General features: G+C 40.4%; 1 protein-coding gene and 1 non-coding gene across 4 annotated transcripts in view; one reads left to right on the top strand and one right to left on the bottom strand.

The window, feature by feature from the left end:
• Positions 1-3,416: 3,416 nt before the first annotated feature.
• TRIM33 (tripartite motif containing 33) overlaps positions 3,417-15,581 on the bottom strand; it is a 112,543-nt gene continuing 100,378 nt past the window's right edge. The window contains exons 16-20 of one of the 3 annotated variants that reach the window (XM_053655868.1): positions 13,665-13,788; positions 11,699-11,773; positions 9,904-10,056; positions 8,393-8,443; positions 3,417-8,313 (exon numbers count right to left, since the gene is read on the bottom strand). In XM_053655868.1, the coding sequence (XP_053511843.1) occupies positions 8,101-8,313; positions 8,393-8,443; positions 9,904-10,056; positions 11,699-11,773; positions 13,665-13,788 (616 nt within the window). In that variant the 3' untranslated portion in view covers positions 3,417-8,100. The other 2 variants (XM_053655869.1, XM_053655870.1) reach the window with 2 other exon arrangements.
• Positions 13,438-13,567, top strand: LOC119054603 (small nucleolar RNA SNORA44). The gene has a single exon (XR_005083544.2). It is a non-coding gene; the product is annotated as a small nucleolar RNA SNORA44 (small nucleolar RNA).

Below are 15,581 nucleotides of genomic sequence, written 5' to 3'. Positions count from 1 at the left end.
TTGTTGCTTTCGATATTCTCTTCATCTTCGACTTTCAGAATCTTTTAATGTAATGCATCTAAGAACCTGTTTTTGATCACATTTGAGGTTCAGTGAAGTTCTAGAGATCAGGTTTAAAAAGTGTTTTCTTAAGAATTCACATTTGTGCCCTGGCTGGTGTAGCTCAGTGGATTGAGCACAGGCCTGTGAACCAAAGAATCACAGTTCGATTCCCAGTCAGGGCACATGCCTGGGTTGCAGCCAAGTCCCCTTGTTGGGGGCACATGAGAGGCAACCACCCACTGATGTTTCTCCTGCTCTTTCTTCCTCCCTTCCCTGCTCTCTAAAAAAAAAAAAATTTTTTATCTTAAAAAAAAAAAGAAAGAATTAACATTTGTTTCTTTAAGTGCCTGGACTCACTTCTAACCTGAAACCACATTTAAATAAGTCCTAATTTTTCTGGCCACACGGGTAGTAAGTCTGGGTCCAAACCTGTTTTAAGTGTCGGCACGTAGACAATCCTCTGGCAGGTTTTCCATCCTTCCGTCCCCTCCTCTCCGAGGTATGTATGGTACCCGCTCTCTCACCGCGTGCACCGTTACTTTGAGGCCCCAGGTTTCAGAGACTATCTCGCTCTGACTTCACACTCACTCTGGCCTCTAGCCTTCGCCTTCCCTTTAAAACTAGCCCCTTCCCGCCCTGACTGGTGTAGCTCAGAGCCGGGCATCATCCTGCAACGTGGAGTCACTCACGGGCTGGATTCCCGGGCAGGTGTCGTGCCTGGGTGGCGGGCCTGGTCCCCGTCCAGGGTGCGTGCAAGAGGCAACCCGTCGATGGTCACTCACACATCGATTTTCCCTTTCTCCCTCCAACAATAAAAAATCAACTCGTTTAAAAAATAAAGTGTAGCCCATTCCAGTATTTAGGACACAAGGATTGGTGGCAGTTGTTCTCTTTAACACAACATGACTTCATGCTTTCAATTCCACGGCCCCTCCCCAACTAAACCTTATTTTGAAGATCGTTAAGTCTCCAAAATTTTGAAACAGCAAAAATCCATCTACCTCTCACTACGATCTGTTGTTATTCTGCCTCATCTGCACTATCTCACATCTAGACTTTACACACACAGTTTGCCTGACCACTTGAAACAGGAGGACACTTCACCCCTAGATACTTCAGTATGCACCTCCAAAGAGAGAGGACATTCTCCTTTGCAAGTGCACATCCATGATCACACCTAAGAGAATTACACATTCCACCACCATGTAAGAATTCATATGCAAATTTCTAGAGGTCCCCAGAATGTCTTTAATGGCTGGGTTTAAGTCAAGATCGAATCTAAGCCACGCATTGCATGTTGTCTCACGTGGAATAGTCTCCCACATGTTTTACACAACAGTTCCTTTAAGACTCCACATCAGGTGTCTTTGTGAAATGTCCTACGTCCATTTCATGTGTGTAATTATTCCACATAATTTGATTCAGATCAAATATTCTGGGGGGAAATGCTACAGGTGACCGGGCGGAGCTGCGAGCATCCTTCTTTCTTGATGGCTCAGCAGTACATTAAAACGGTTTTTAGAAAATGATTCTAACCAAGCATCAGGAGAGGTCCTCACTGCCACCCACCATGCTGACGGAAGCAGAGGGCCCTATGCTGCCTTTCCAGGTCACCAGCAGCCACATCTTTACAAATGAAACAGTGACATGCTTGCCTCCACCTGAGCACAGGTAATACAGAAAAGGGAAGCTTGGGACGAAACCATGCATTACGCATTGTAGCCTACCAATCTGTGGAGTCTGGAGTCAAATTAGTGAAGGACAAGCTACATAGTTAAGAGCTGAGGATATATTTTAAAGTCTTGTCTACAGCTGTCTTTTCTTATCATCATAAAAAGGGAAAAACCACATTTCTAACCTGTTTTCATGGCAACAGTTGGAAGAGGAACTAGGAAAAAGGAACCTGTTGAGAACCACGGGCAGGACACGACTACCCTCATTTCACAAAAGAAGTGAAACTCAGAGCTCATACAGGTCATTGGTAAGCCTGTTCACCATTTCAAGTTGAAAGCTCCAAACTGGTCTACGCTATGGTCAAAACCCATGCTTTTTCCCCAACACAAAATGCATCTAGAAAGGTAGCAATTTTGAAGTTCCAGTCTGATGTTTTACTTGGTTATTCATGGCCGTAACTGACATAAAACCTAAAGAAAAACCACCCAAGTCCAACTTCTTGGGGGGAAAAACGTCTCCACACAATCCCTCGAACCCACTGTACTCTTGCTATTCAACACAGAACAGCCCATACCAAGGTCATGTATGGCTTCCACATTGCTAAGTTCAATGGCCACTTTATTTCCACTTCATCTCTTGCTGTGACACTTGGTAGATCACCGATTCCTCACACTCCTTCTCAAACCCTTTCTCTCTTGTCCTCCATTAGCGCTCTTTGGCTTTGCTCCATGACTAATCTGGGGTCTTTTTTTTCCTTCTTTTTGTCCTCTTTCCATGTCTCCTCTGCTACCCTACGTACCCTACTCTTCTCACACAGTAATATCCTGGGCAGTAGCAGACCCTCGCTGTCCCTAGTTCCTCACCGTCACACTGGCGGCTCGCCGTCACTGAGGCCTACCATGTGCTGGGCATGACTGCTGAAGGATGAAGGACATGATTCTCAAGGGCCTGCCAGGGTCTGACTGCTGCCCGGGGATTTCACGTGAGCATCGGAACCAACACCTGGGCTTTAATTCTCCGTAAGTGCCGTAAGCTCCACGTATCTCCAAACTGAACTCACTCCCCTCCACTCATAGTCTACTCCCTCCTCCCCTCTCTTTCATACGTGCTGAACTAAATGCGCCTTGGGCAACCTCACGGCCTCCATTACTGGTCTATTTTACTTTCTTAATCTGTCTAAAATTTGACTGCTGCCTTCCATTTCCACTGCCAGGTAGCTTGGCTTAGGGCTCCCCTGGATTGTGCACAGCCTGCAACCGCCTCTGTTTCCAATCCTCTCGATAGCCCACTCTTCCCAGATACAGTGGTCTTCCAAAAAGGCAACTCTGATTCTGTGAACTCTCCAAGCCCGATTCTGCTGCCAACTCTTGGCAGGGGGCTCCTTGCTGCCCTCAGGGTAAGCCCCAGACAGTTGAAGACGATTCTCGAGGAACACTGCTGGAAAAGGACGCGCCCTCCTCACCCCGCTCAGTGTTTTCTGCTCCTGCGTTACCGCTCGTCCAGCCAAACTGAGCTCTTTTCCGAGGCCGGCTCCGCTCTGTGCCCTCCCCCGCCACGGCACTCACCGTCCTCACCGCGGCTAAAGCCCTTGTTCGCTGACTGCCGTTACCTCCGGTACCTGCACAGTGGAAGTATTTCCAATGAACTCACATGATGAAGTCTCAAATCAGTGAGAAAGAAAAGAAGAAATTCATCTGAAAACTTTTTCAATTTTCTAATTTAATAGAAATAACCGAAACAATGTGGCTTTCAAACAAGGATTTAAACTAATCTAATACAACTTCTACAACACATTCCAGAGCATTATAACAAGAAATATTTACAGGCAGCTAGTGTATTAAATAACCATGAAAAGAAAATCTTGCTTTTATTACATACCAGCAAAAAACACAGGAACGGAACAATTAGAAACTGCAACTTTTCAAAAAAAATTAAATATGATTATTTAGAGAATACAATACCACAGAAACAGCACTTTTTCTTTAAGAATCATATTGAAGGGTAAGTTAACTATGTGCAAAAATAATAGGAGTTGTGGTGGTAGTAGTGGTAGTAACAAAAATAATGAGGGAAGGAAACCAGCTGAAATACCAGGAGCAAGGAAGTAGTAAGGCCATGAATTTAACCCTTTCGTGTGTATTTCTACATAGAAAATTAACAGGCTTTCAGATTGTACAAACCTTTTTTGATAGGCCTACAGACACCTTTCGCTGATTGAAAACATAGTGAATGCCTGCATTTTTCAGACCAGGAGACAGACCGGACACATTATTTCATTCTTAAGGCGGAGATTTAGGCCACACTCGAAAGGTAATATTGACTGCAGTGGCACTTGGAAATCACTTCTGTGCCTTCCCACATACAAATTTGGTGAATTTAAAAGAATGGCATTTTTAGTTTTAAAGATCACTTGCTACAAGCGGGCTAAACTTAATTTTGTACATTTGGTAGTTTATGACAAATATATCCAAATGGACTTAATTTCGTTTCTCTGATACAATAAAAAATATATATAAAAGACCACAAAGGCAAACACAAGGAACCAAGACGGAAGGAACACTATACATGCATTCTGACCCAGTAACAGAAACCATTATATCCCAGAGTACGTGTTGAAATCTGAACCGTCTACGTAAACTGAGGCATATAAATTTTTTTCTTAAAAAAGTACCTTCAATTTTTTTACTCAAACACCTACATTTAAAAAAATATGCAACTTTCCCCAATTTTTAAAATAAAATGCCACAATATATTGTCATTAGCTCCAGCACACATTTCATTTTCTTTATTTTTAAAAGATAGACTGGGTGATATGCATACAAACTTTCCTATAAAACCACCATCCGGGCGAGGACGTGGCAGGCTTAGGCAGCGGACCGAAAGCAGTGTTATTGCTTTATCAAGGAGAAGAGCACATGGGAGACAAGAAAGAAAACATCTAGGTCGGCACAGGATCGAACTGGGATGCACCTCGGAAGTCTTGGATCGCCTTCAGCAGACTATCAACAGGATGGCGCAAGTTAAGAAATCATAGTATGAGTTCAGGACTTAATTGTTTTAATGAAGAGAGTGGGGTGGATAGGTTTTTCTGAAGCTACTCACTGATCCAATTCTGATTATGCAAATAAGCAATGCTAACAAGAAGAGAGATTTTGTTACTTCGTGTGTTATGTATGAGTGGGAGGAGGTAGGGAACTTAAAAGGTCAAGGGCAAGGGAGCCGCAGCATCTGCTCCCATTTCGAAACACAAAGAGACTGCTGAGTAACATCTGGTGGGCCCCCAGTCCAAGGGCAGAGTTAGGAGACCTAAACCTATGAACTTGTGAACACTAGTTACTAATTACATGGCAGGATACCTGCTGAGGTAATTAATAAATCTACAGTTTGCACACTGTAAACCTTTTGCTTCTATTTAAAAACATCATTTCCTTTGGATTAACAAAAATCTTTTAACTTTACTTAAAATTCCTTAAGAAATAGATGCCAGAAAGTACCTGGTTGATTCCAAAAAGGGTAAAACCTCAATAGTGGGTTCAGCGCCTGGTCACTTCTCTGGGGTCACGACTGGGTGTTTCTCTACGGAGCATGACCTACAATCTGACTGTTTGGGACATGCACGTGCTTGACCTTGCAACGCAATTTCTGCAGCAAATCAGCTCAGCTAAGCACTAAAACACACACATTTAGTCCAGCAAAAGAGACTACGGAATACTTTGTTCTTGGTGTTCTGATAGAAGATAGAAACTGAAATGTGGCAAAAACCTTGCAAGCTTTTAAGAAAACACTGACATCCCCTAATCGAAAATATGACCTTTGAATGAAGAATGCAAGTGCCAGAGATCGAAAGAAACTGCCTTAGGAACTGCTGTTCAATGTCTGTCTTTTTAAAACGTCACAGGGAAACATGTAAGATATCTCAAATATCAACTTGTTTTTATACTTTTGAACAATTAACTTAGCGCTGAACAGATCAACTTAGAAACAGCTTAGGTCAGTTAATCAGTGTGCAAGACAAAAGCTTTAAATGAAATCTGAAGTGAACACCTTCAGTTAATGGTAATTCCTCAGCGGCATGAGGGCTTCTGTTAACAGAAACGGGGCCCACGAAAGGGTGACAACGAAGTGGCTTTTTGAGAACCAATCTTGAAATAAAACAAAGAGGGAAAATCCCATCTAACATGGAAGTGTCTTTAAGAGAACATACTATCTTTTAAGGCCCCAAACATTGAGAAATAAGTATTTACTTAAAATTGTTTCTCCCTCCATTGGTAGAAACCATATATATGAATTATCTAGTAACTGTGAGAGAGAAGAGCAAGTATTAAATATGTGACACAATAAAGACATACTACTACTTGTCACTTTCCAAACGTGTGCCCTTAGGTGCGTCTCCTGACAAATTAAAATCACGAATGTTGTAGGAAAGAGGGAAATGAGCATAGAGAAAAGTACTTTAAGACAATTTTCTCCTTCTATAAGAAAACTTTTCATAGGAATTTGAAATGTGAGTAAAATAACAGAACAGTTAGGGATGTTTTCAGGTGCAACTCACAAGGAGACTCAAAGAGAAGTTGGAGAATGAGGTCGGTCAGCAGCAGGTGCAAAGCCAGCACTGTTCACACACCATCGAAGGCTTGAACCGCGTTCATGTCCACCCCATCACTTGTTAACAAAAGAAAAAACCCAAAGGAGTTTGCATAATAATTTCTTTTGAGCACTTTATTTGATTCAATATGCACTAAAAAATATTTACCTCTTAAACAATCATGTCAGATAATCGTTACTGAGTAATCTGAACTGCTTAAGCTGGATTTTTTTAAAAGGCAAACAATTTGCCACAAATCTGCTGATGTCTGAAAATACCTAATGGAGAGTCTTCTATTTTGGTCACTTTATATTCTAACGGGTCCATACAAAAGTAGGACTACAATTTTAAATCCAACAGAAGAGAAGCCTGTATGTACACAGTCTAAAGCACACATCTTGGACATGAGTATCACAAATGAAGAGAAGAAAAATGACAGAGCCAAGGTGGTCTGTCTGCCTTGGGTGCCAAAATCCAGGTGTGAAGGTGGGAGCACTCCACTGCCCATCCAAGTGGGAACTGACGCGTTCTCAGGATTTCCTCACAGCTCTCTTCTCTGTCCTTCAGGCCCTCAGTCCACGCAAATGTCCCACTTGGTGGGCAGATGAGTAATCTAACCCTACCAGGTTTCTTTCAATATTTTGATGTTTTAATAATAAGCTGCTTCTGAAGATTTTCTGAGAAGTCTGTTCTCTATTAAAATAACATAGAACCTCAAAATATGAATGTGAACATTAGAAATAGACAGCATATATTACAAATCCATTCTTGATAGGAACATTAGTAAGAATACACATTAGCTTAAAAAACAGGCTCAGCAAATGTTGCTGATCTGCCAGAAGTTTTCGTTCACTATTTACAAATAAGACAAAGTGAAGTACAGAAAATTTTACACATTTGGTAGCTGACAGATTACTGTTTGCCATTAGTGGTCTATCAGGAAACTGATACGAAGGAAGACTGGATAAGATCCAGTCGTCACCTTCTCGATCAAATTTAAATACACAGAAAACTAGGTTAATTTTGAAACAAACATTCTGCCTTTCACGGGAATATAACTCTGTGACATGGTGATTTGGTTGAGAGGTGCAGTTCTGTGGAAGTAGTTTCTGGAAAAGGTTACTATAATCATGTGATTTGCTACGGTAGAGTTACCACGTTTATTTCAGTAGACCATTGAAACTGATTAAATGATGATCAGTGGTCACGTTTCCTAGACTCCAAGTATGAACAGAAAATACAACTGCTGACTCTTTAAACCAATATAAAAACTAAGGCCCAAGAGCATCGAAATGAGAAATAATATAAAGGTATGATTCAATGCACAGCTGCACTGACATCAAAAATGGAATCTGAACAACTTTGACTTCACCTAGAAAACAAGCCGGGGCGTATGCGGGGGAGGCGCACACGCCGTTTTAATAACCGTGCACTATGGTCCAAAGAAACAACCAATCGCGTGACGGGACCCTCAGGTGTTCACACCCAGAGCCCTGCACCTGGCGGCACCAGTCACCAACGCCTGCCAGTTTTAACGACCAGAACTCCTTTCTAGGGACACAGAATTTTGTATCGTTTCGCTTCTCGTTTTTACTTTTAATGGTGCAGATAGAGTTCTCTCCCCTTTCCTTGACAAGAATGTGTTTCTGTCCTTTACTTCCATCTAATACTATGGAAAAGCTATCGGCTTCTTCAAGGAGGTGCCCACTGGAGGCAGGATATTCGAGTAACACTTCAGTAAAAAGCATTATTTCTCTTCTTTCTCTCTGTTTAAACAGTTGATTTAAGTTCACGTCATTTTACTTTATATGTATCGGTCTGTCATCCGACTTTAGGCGTTTTCTGCGGGGTTGTATAAAGTCTTCATCAGAGTCCTCGGTCACCTCACCATCATCCTCCTCCTGCTCAAACTCTGGCAGAGGTGCGAAGGTCCTGTCTGAGTAGATCTCTGCGAGTTTATCTTCAAAGTACAACGCAACTGCTTTCCCTGCCTGAGCTACTTCTGAATCAGCCTGCAAGCAGAAGACAGGAATATTCACCTATTGGTAATGCATAATCCTTCACCAAGTTTGCATGGTCTGAAAAGCTTACCTTTAAATTAATCTCTTGTGTTTCTGCATAAACTTGAACAACTCTCATCATCTAAAAAGGATACCAGAGTCAAAAAAAAAAAAGGGAAATTATAATCCTTTCTAAAGTTATAAAACTGCATAGGATTGGTGACAAAAGTCAGCCATACTAGGGGAAACAGATTATAAACGCTATTGACCAGATTATAAGTGCTTTCTCAAATTCTACAGAACATGGAACCACTTTCTTTACAAAGTTCTATTACTAAAGCTACTGTAAAAGCTCAATAAATTGATTCTGCATTACTAAGGTCAATCTGAATAAAAACTGGTCTGAATACATTAATCTATTTAAGAGAAATACATTTGTGAAATGCATATTGGAAGAAATGTTGCTTTGAAAAATCTGCCCAACTTTCAATACACCACTTAATCAGAACTCCAACTGTACACAATTTATTAATAATAAATTATTTATTATTAAAGCAGATAAAATGGACCTTCTTCCTACAAGTGTTAGCTATATATAGTTCATGAGAGCATATTTACTTAAAATACTCTAGGTGGATTAGAAAACAAGACAAAAAACTTGGGACCGTATCAACCTAACTCTGAGTGAAGTTTTACTCTGTTCTCTGTGGCACATTGCTTTTAAGGTGACTAGACTTTTAACCTAATTAAGAACCTTTAAAAAATTCTTACACAGTCACCTACATGCTTCCAGAGGTAGCTATCAGTACATTTTAATAATTCAATATGCTTTATTTCAGTAATAGTCATATGGCACCCAAATTTCATTAACAATAAATGAGATTTTAGTATTAATCTTGAAAAGATTTTCTGAATTCTCATCCAATTTCATTTTCTTCTATAATAATGAAAATTTTCCTTCACAATAGGAGACAACTTTTTCCAAAGATAAGTTATTTCCCTTAAGGAAGTAGATATCACATTTCTTTTCAAGGTATGGATAACAAAGCCTTATCATCAAAACAAACGAAAAGCAAACAAACAACAACAAAAAAACACGACCAAAATTAATGAAAGCCACACACTGCTGAGATCCAAAAACTCAACATCATACACTCTGGGCTACTATTTAAAATGAGCCACCAGAGATCAGCTTATGACTTTCAGGTTCTACATCAACGTGGTCAATAATAAAATCGAAGGACATCGTCACGAATGTCTTTCCTTAAAGGTACCCAAAATGCAGACTGTCCATAATCACTGCATATGAAATACACTTAACTATAGACTACTTCCTATACTTATCTCAACCCTCAACTTGTTTCCAAAGGGATATTCAATAATATTCCTCATTTATTATATTTAAGTATGCACTTCAAATTACACATAGTAAACATTCTTCTTTGGAACTGTGGATGAAAATTTTACTTTTGACAGTGTTGAAGCAGAAAAAAATTTTAGCTCAAATTAGAAAAATCACTTAGCAGGAAAAGCAAAACCCAAACAAAACAAGCGAACAAACAAAAACTAATCGGAAACTCTATAGTTTGGAAGCTAACATACTTCATTAAACCTTTCACAGTTCTTGAAGATCAAACGGACGTCAGCCACGAAGTCATCTGGGACCTGGTAGTGTTGGGAATGTTTTTTCTGAAGCTTCTTTTTCACAGTGGATAAATCCATTGGTTTCTTTATAATTTTATAGTAGTTTGGTATCTTAAAAAAAACACACAAATAGTGACGGCTAGATAAGGACTCTTCAAAAATGCCAAATTGTTTAATTTGAAAATGTTCATCATATGAATTTTACGCAAAAAAATGTGTTAATCACTGAACCGGCTACTTGCAGACTTGGGGTACAGTGAATGTACTTTAAATCATTGGCCCCAATCATATCATGAATCATGTTCAGAATGGGTGGCAATCCCCATGATAATGAAGGTCCCCAATTTCTACCTTTAATGAGTAAATTTGGAAAGAAAGCAAATGGCGAGGCTAGCCAGTCACTAATGTTAAGGACACATTTGGCTCATCAGAATGTTATGATTCCTCAAGAGGTTATTTTCAAATAGCAAAGAAAAAAAATGGTTACAAAAGGTATTAATAACTGAACATGGAGAAGCTACTTAAATAGTTCATGAAAAGTAATTATTTGAAAGTAATTTTCTACTATAAAGCCCCTGAACTTAAGACAGACTTCTCAACATCAGGTGATCACTCTCTGCAGAAAACATCTTCCTCATGTGCAGACTTCTGTGCTTCACAGCTCATTTCTGAGCCGCTGCAGCGTACAAGCCAGTCCGTGCGCCGTCACAGGCCTGGCATTCCCCAGTATCTTCATTCGACAACTGATGGCTAACAAATAAATGTGTGCAGCATGTTCTCGTCCCATTAGTGATGCACTGAGCACCTCCTATGTTCCTTCTGCTATGGGACTTTAGAGCCTTTATTCCTTACAAAAGCCCCCTTTAAGTTAAATGAATAGCACTGACTTGCACAATTTTCCCAGTCTTTTCTTAATCTTGACTTTTCCAAAGAGGGTTTACGGAAGCAGAGCCAGTGTGAAATTCATTTTTACATGTTTATTCAAATAATACTTACAGATTGTTTTCTCCCCAACATACAAAGCCTATATTATACAACTAGAATCTTAATAATTTAGTCCAATACTCTTACTGCAAAGTTTAAAAAGTAAAGGTGAAAAATTATGTAATTTCCCCAAAGTTATTATAAGGATGGTTAGTGGCAGAACCAAGAGAAGAAGTTGTTTTCTGACTCCTAGGTTCAAGTTTATTTCGTTATACCTGTATCCCCTATGCCCATCATAAAAGTAAAAGAGGACAAGGAGCCCTGGCTGGTGTAGCTCAGTGAATTGAGCACGGGCTGTGAACCAAAGGGTTGCCGGTTCAATTCCCAGTCAAGGCACATGCCTGGGTTGAAGGCCAGGTCCCCAGTGGGGGCCATGTGAGAGGCAACCATACATTGATGTTTCTCTTTCTCCTTCCCTTCCCCTCTCTCTAAAAATAAATAAAATATTTTTAAAAAAGTAAAAGAAGACATGGAAATTCAATTCATCAAATTTTCATCACAGCAACAAAATTTTTAAAAACAAACCTCAATTTTAACAAGTGAATCTCACATCCATTTGGCCTTACTGAAATTTCTAAGAAATACTTAAAATGCTACTAGGTACTATGCTAAAACATTTTATACAGGTTATCATATACAATCCTCGAAAGAACCCAGTGAGGGAAGAAACAGTATTAGGAAAGAAAATTTGAGCCTTGGAAAGGTCAAGGAGATTATTCAAGAAGCCTGAGTCTCCTTTACCAGCGAGGCACTAAGGCAAACAACTTACCGAAGCAGGAACTGGCTCCTGGAATTCAATACTTAATTCATGACAATAGAGGTAAAGCAGGAGACGTTCACATTTCTGGCCCCAAAAAAGAAAAGAAAACCCTTAGTAAGTTATTACAAATTGATCACAGCTTCCTGCATCCCAGCTCTTCAGCTGAACACACCTCCAAGTAGAACTGCCTGGTTTCCCACATAGTTTTGGAACAATCTTCTGCTCTACTGTAAATGAACAGATCAAAGACAGAGGTCAATGTTCTGATCTATTGTTAACTCAACACTTTATATACATGGAAAGGAGTGAGCAAAGTAACAAACAGCACTCTATACAATGATTTATAGATTACCTGGTAATCTACAAACTATCGCTGTTGCTATTCATTGTATTTCCCTTAGGCCGGCCAGCCACGCACGTGTTATTATCCCCCTTCTTCAAATGATTCCACTCAGGGTCAAAAGTAATAAAAACTATCTGTGTACGTCTTCTCAATCTGATTCTAGAGTTTTTTTACACAAACAAATAAATTGAAATGCACTTTACATTTACAGTTTTCATTTACTTAAACTTCTTTTAATATTAAGTTTGTACACTCTACACACACATTCTCTTTACAGACGGCGACGAAGGATTTTGTAAGTGTGTACATCGGATGAGAGCTGAATATCATGAACCAAAGAACCATGTGAACACCACTCTGTCTTTGGAGATCAGACCATGGACCACATGAGCAGAGATTCAACTGAAGGTGAGTTAAAGATTTCACATCCCATTTTTAATATGATGAGACGTTATTAGAGGATTTTAGGCGAGACAGCGACAGCCTTATTTGCATTTTCAAAAATAACGCTATAACCAGGACAGAAAATGACTGCAAAGGGCCAAGAGCAGAATCAGGGAGCCCAGTGACGGGGTTATTACAACAGTGCAGATGACAGACCATGACAGTGGTCTCAGGAGGTCATGGTTAGGGAAAGTAAGAAACGGTCATTCCTGATTCTTTTATTTCTCAGAGATTTCTGATCTAAGCAACAGAGGTAAACAGTGGTGTCATTCAATGATATAAAACACTGGGGGGAGGAAGTTCTTTACATTGTTATCTGCTTGTTTATTGCTTTTGCTGTTTGAAGATGATTTTTTAAAAATCAACATTTTGGCCCTGGCTGGTGTAGCTCAGTGGATTGAGCATGGGCCCGAGAAGCAAAGGATTGCGGTTCAATTCCCAGTCAGGGGCACACGCCTGGGTTGCAGGCCAGTTCCCAGCAAGGGACACACAAGCAACCATACATTGATATTTCTCTTCCTCTCTCCTTCCCTTCCCCTCTAAAGATAAATAAATTAAAAAAAAAAATAAGTGGTGCTGGAAAAATTGGACAGATACATGCAAAAAACTGAAACTAGACCACCTTCTTGAAAAAAAAAATCAACATTTTGGTCGGGGCTCTGATTGGTGGGGCTCCGTTGGCTGGGTGTCGTCCCAGAAAGCCAAAGTTCACAGGTTCGATTCCTGGCAAGCAGTTGATGTTCCTCTCTCACACTGATTATCTCTCCCTCTCCTCCTCCCTCCCTCACTCTCTGTCTAAAAAAAGATTGTGCTTGGGACATGTTAAATTTGAGAAAGCTGGACACAAGAGTCTAGAGCTGAGGGCTGAAGATTTCAGAAGTCATCAATATAACATTAGACACAGAGATTAACAAATGAAAATGTATCAAGTTACATGTATATTACACTTAAAAAAAAAATTCTGCATGTTTCCAAGGGCTGTGGCTGGTTGTAGCCATGGGTCTCCTACTGTAAGCAAGAGCAACCTGGAGAGATTCTGACAGCTCAGGCCAGCATAACACCTGCAGCAGCCACTCACCTTTCCTATAACAGCTCAGGGGGAAAATAAGTAAATTAATAAAATTTAAAGCATGTTTAGCGAGGCCACTGCAGCATCCCTGATAATACGTCAATTTATTTTACACTTACCCTTTGGTCCACAGGGCTTAATCCCTGTGCAGTTTTCCCCTTCTTATTATGTTGCAAATTGTCACAATCATATTCAACCTCTGGTTTCCCAATATCTCTGCAAAATGTGCATATCCAGTCCCCGCTGAGGAAAGAAACAGGCAATCAGTCTGTATTTTTGTAACTCACTCTAAAGAAGCCAATTTCCTAGAGGTTAAGACTAATTTGTTTTCTTTCTTTTCTACTTATTTTTTGGGGGGGAAGGGAGGTTCTAATCTTGTCAAATCTCATAAAGAGAGGCTGTATGATAAAAACGTTCCCAGTCATTCTTCAACCTACCAGAAAGCAGTGTGAAACTGGTACCTTGGAATTCAGAAGGGGTTTTTTCCTTGAATGGAGCTGATGGTCTGTACTTGTAGCATAAGACCAACTCTCAGGCCCCAGGAATTATACTGGCCCCATATTCACAGACAAGACAAGAGTATGGGATATGGAATTCCTCAGGTGTCCTGTACTATCTCGGCATGTACTGAGCAATACATAATACATGCCAAATAACAGTTTTCCTCACGGCCAGTCAAAAGCCTAGGAGACACACACACGACCTCCTGCAAGTTCAAGCACACACATACATACCCCCAATTGTTTAAATCTGCCCAGTCTATGGTTTGTTTACATCAAGATTTCGATCAAAGCATAAACTCCAGTGAGTCACTCATACTCAAATCTCTCCTCGCTCCGACCACAGATAAACATATTCTAAGTGTAGAGACTATAATGTGGGCCAACAGTTTCATTCCCTTCCGAAGCAGCTGCCTTCGAGAGAAAGCACTCAGTGGCAGAATTTTGATGTTCCAGCAGATGGTACTATTCAAAGGACAAAAATATGAAAAGCCTTAATTTCTAACCAAAATGCCAATGCTTTTCTTTTCTAAAAAAAAAAAAGAAGAAGGCTGTCATTGTATCTCTGGCAAATGATTATACCTCCTAAGATTTAGGTAAGAATTATAATTCTTCAGAAAAATATTCTGACACTATTTCTATATCCACCACTTTTCTAAGGTAAAAGGCTGAATTTTTCAAAAAGGGCAGTATTACTCAACTAAAATTATTGCTTCTCAGAAATCTAAGAGGAGCCCTGGCCAGCGTGGCTTGGTTGGTTGGAGCATCAGCTCATAAACTGAAAGGTTACGGGTTCGATTCCCAGTCAGGGGACATGCCAGGCTGTGGATTCCATTCTGGGTCTGGGTGCATAGTCAAGGCAACCAATCGATGTTTCACTCACACTGAGGTTTCTCTCCCTCTCTTTGCCCCCCCACCTTAAATCAGCAAGCATGTCCTCCAGTGAGAAAGAAGAGAAGGGGAGGGGAAAAAAGAAAGGAAATCTAATCATCTACAGCCAGAAAAGCAGCTAGGTTTTCCCAAGAAGACTGGTTTACCTTCACTTGCAAAGAAACCCAGGGGAAGGACTAAGGAGGGAAAGGATGGAATAAAGATGTATGACTCTACTATGTCATGATCTCCGAAATCAGCTGAAGATAAAACTGTGTGAACACAAAACGTTCAATGGAAGGCAGAAAAGGAGCTCTTCTAAAGCGAACTACCACGTGTAGGTGCAGACAGTAATCCCCGAGAGTTTGTGAACTGCCCAAAGTAACGAGGCTAGTTCACGGCAGCAGAGTCGCCGCTAGACTACAGGATGTGAAGTCCAGTCCAACGCATCAGGTCCACGGTGTTAGCTAGTGTCGCGGCTTGCCATGGGGTCACCCAGTCTGAGGACAATGCTCTTTCTTTACTTATTTTATTCCCCAAATTGTTCACTTTTAACTAAGTCAGTAACTGTCCATTCCAAAGTTAATGACTAGAAGACAACATTCAAACCAGATCAAAGGACAAGTCTGAGAAATCTGCACAGTGCTTCGGGCAGGCACTGCTACC

This window comes from Artibeus jamaicensis, unplaced genomic scaffold, assembly GCF_021234435.1.
Source record: "Artibeus jamaicensis isolate MK-2021 breed Jamaican fruit bat unplaced genomic scaffold, CSHL_Jam_final scaffold_1689, whole genome shotgun sequence".
NCBI classification, from domain to species: domain Eukaryota; kingdom Metazoa; phylum Chordata; class Mammalia; order Chiroptera; family Phyllostomidae; genus Artibeus; species Artibeus jamaicensis.
Note: the sequence above shows the minus strand (reverse complement) of the source record. Positions and strands in the feature narration are given on the sequence as shown.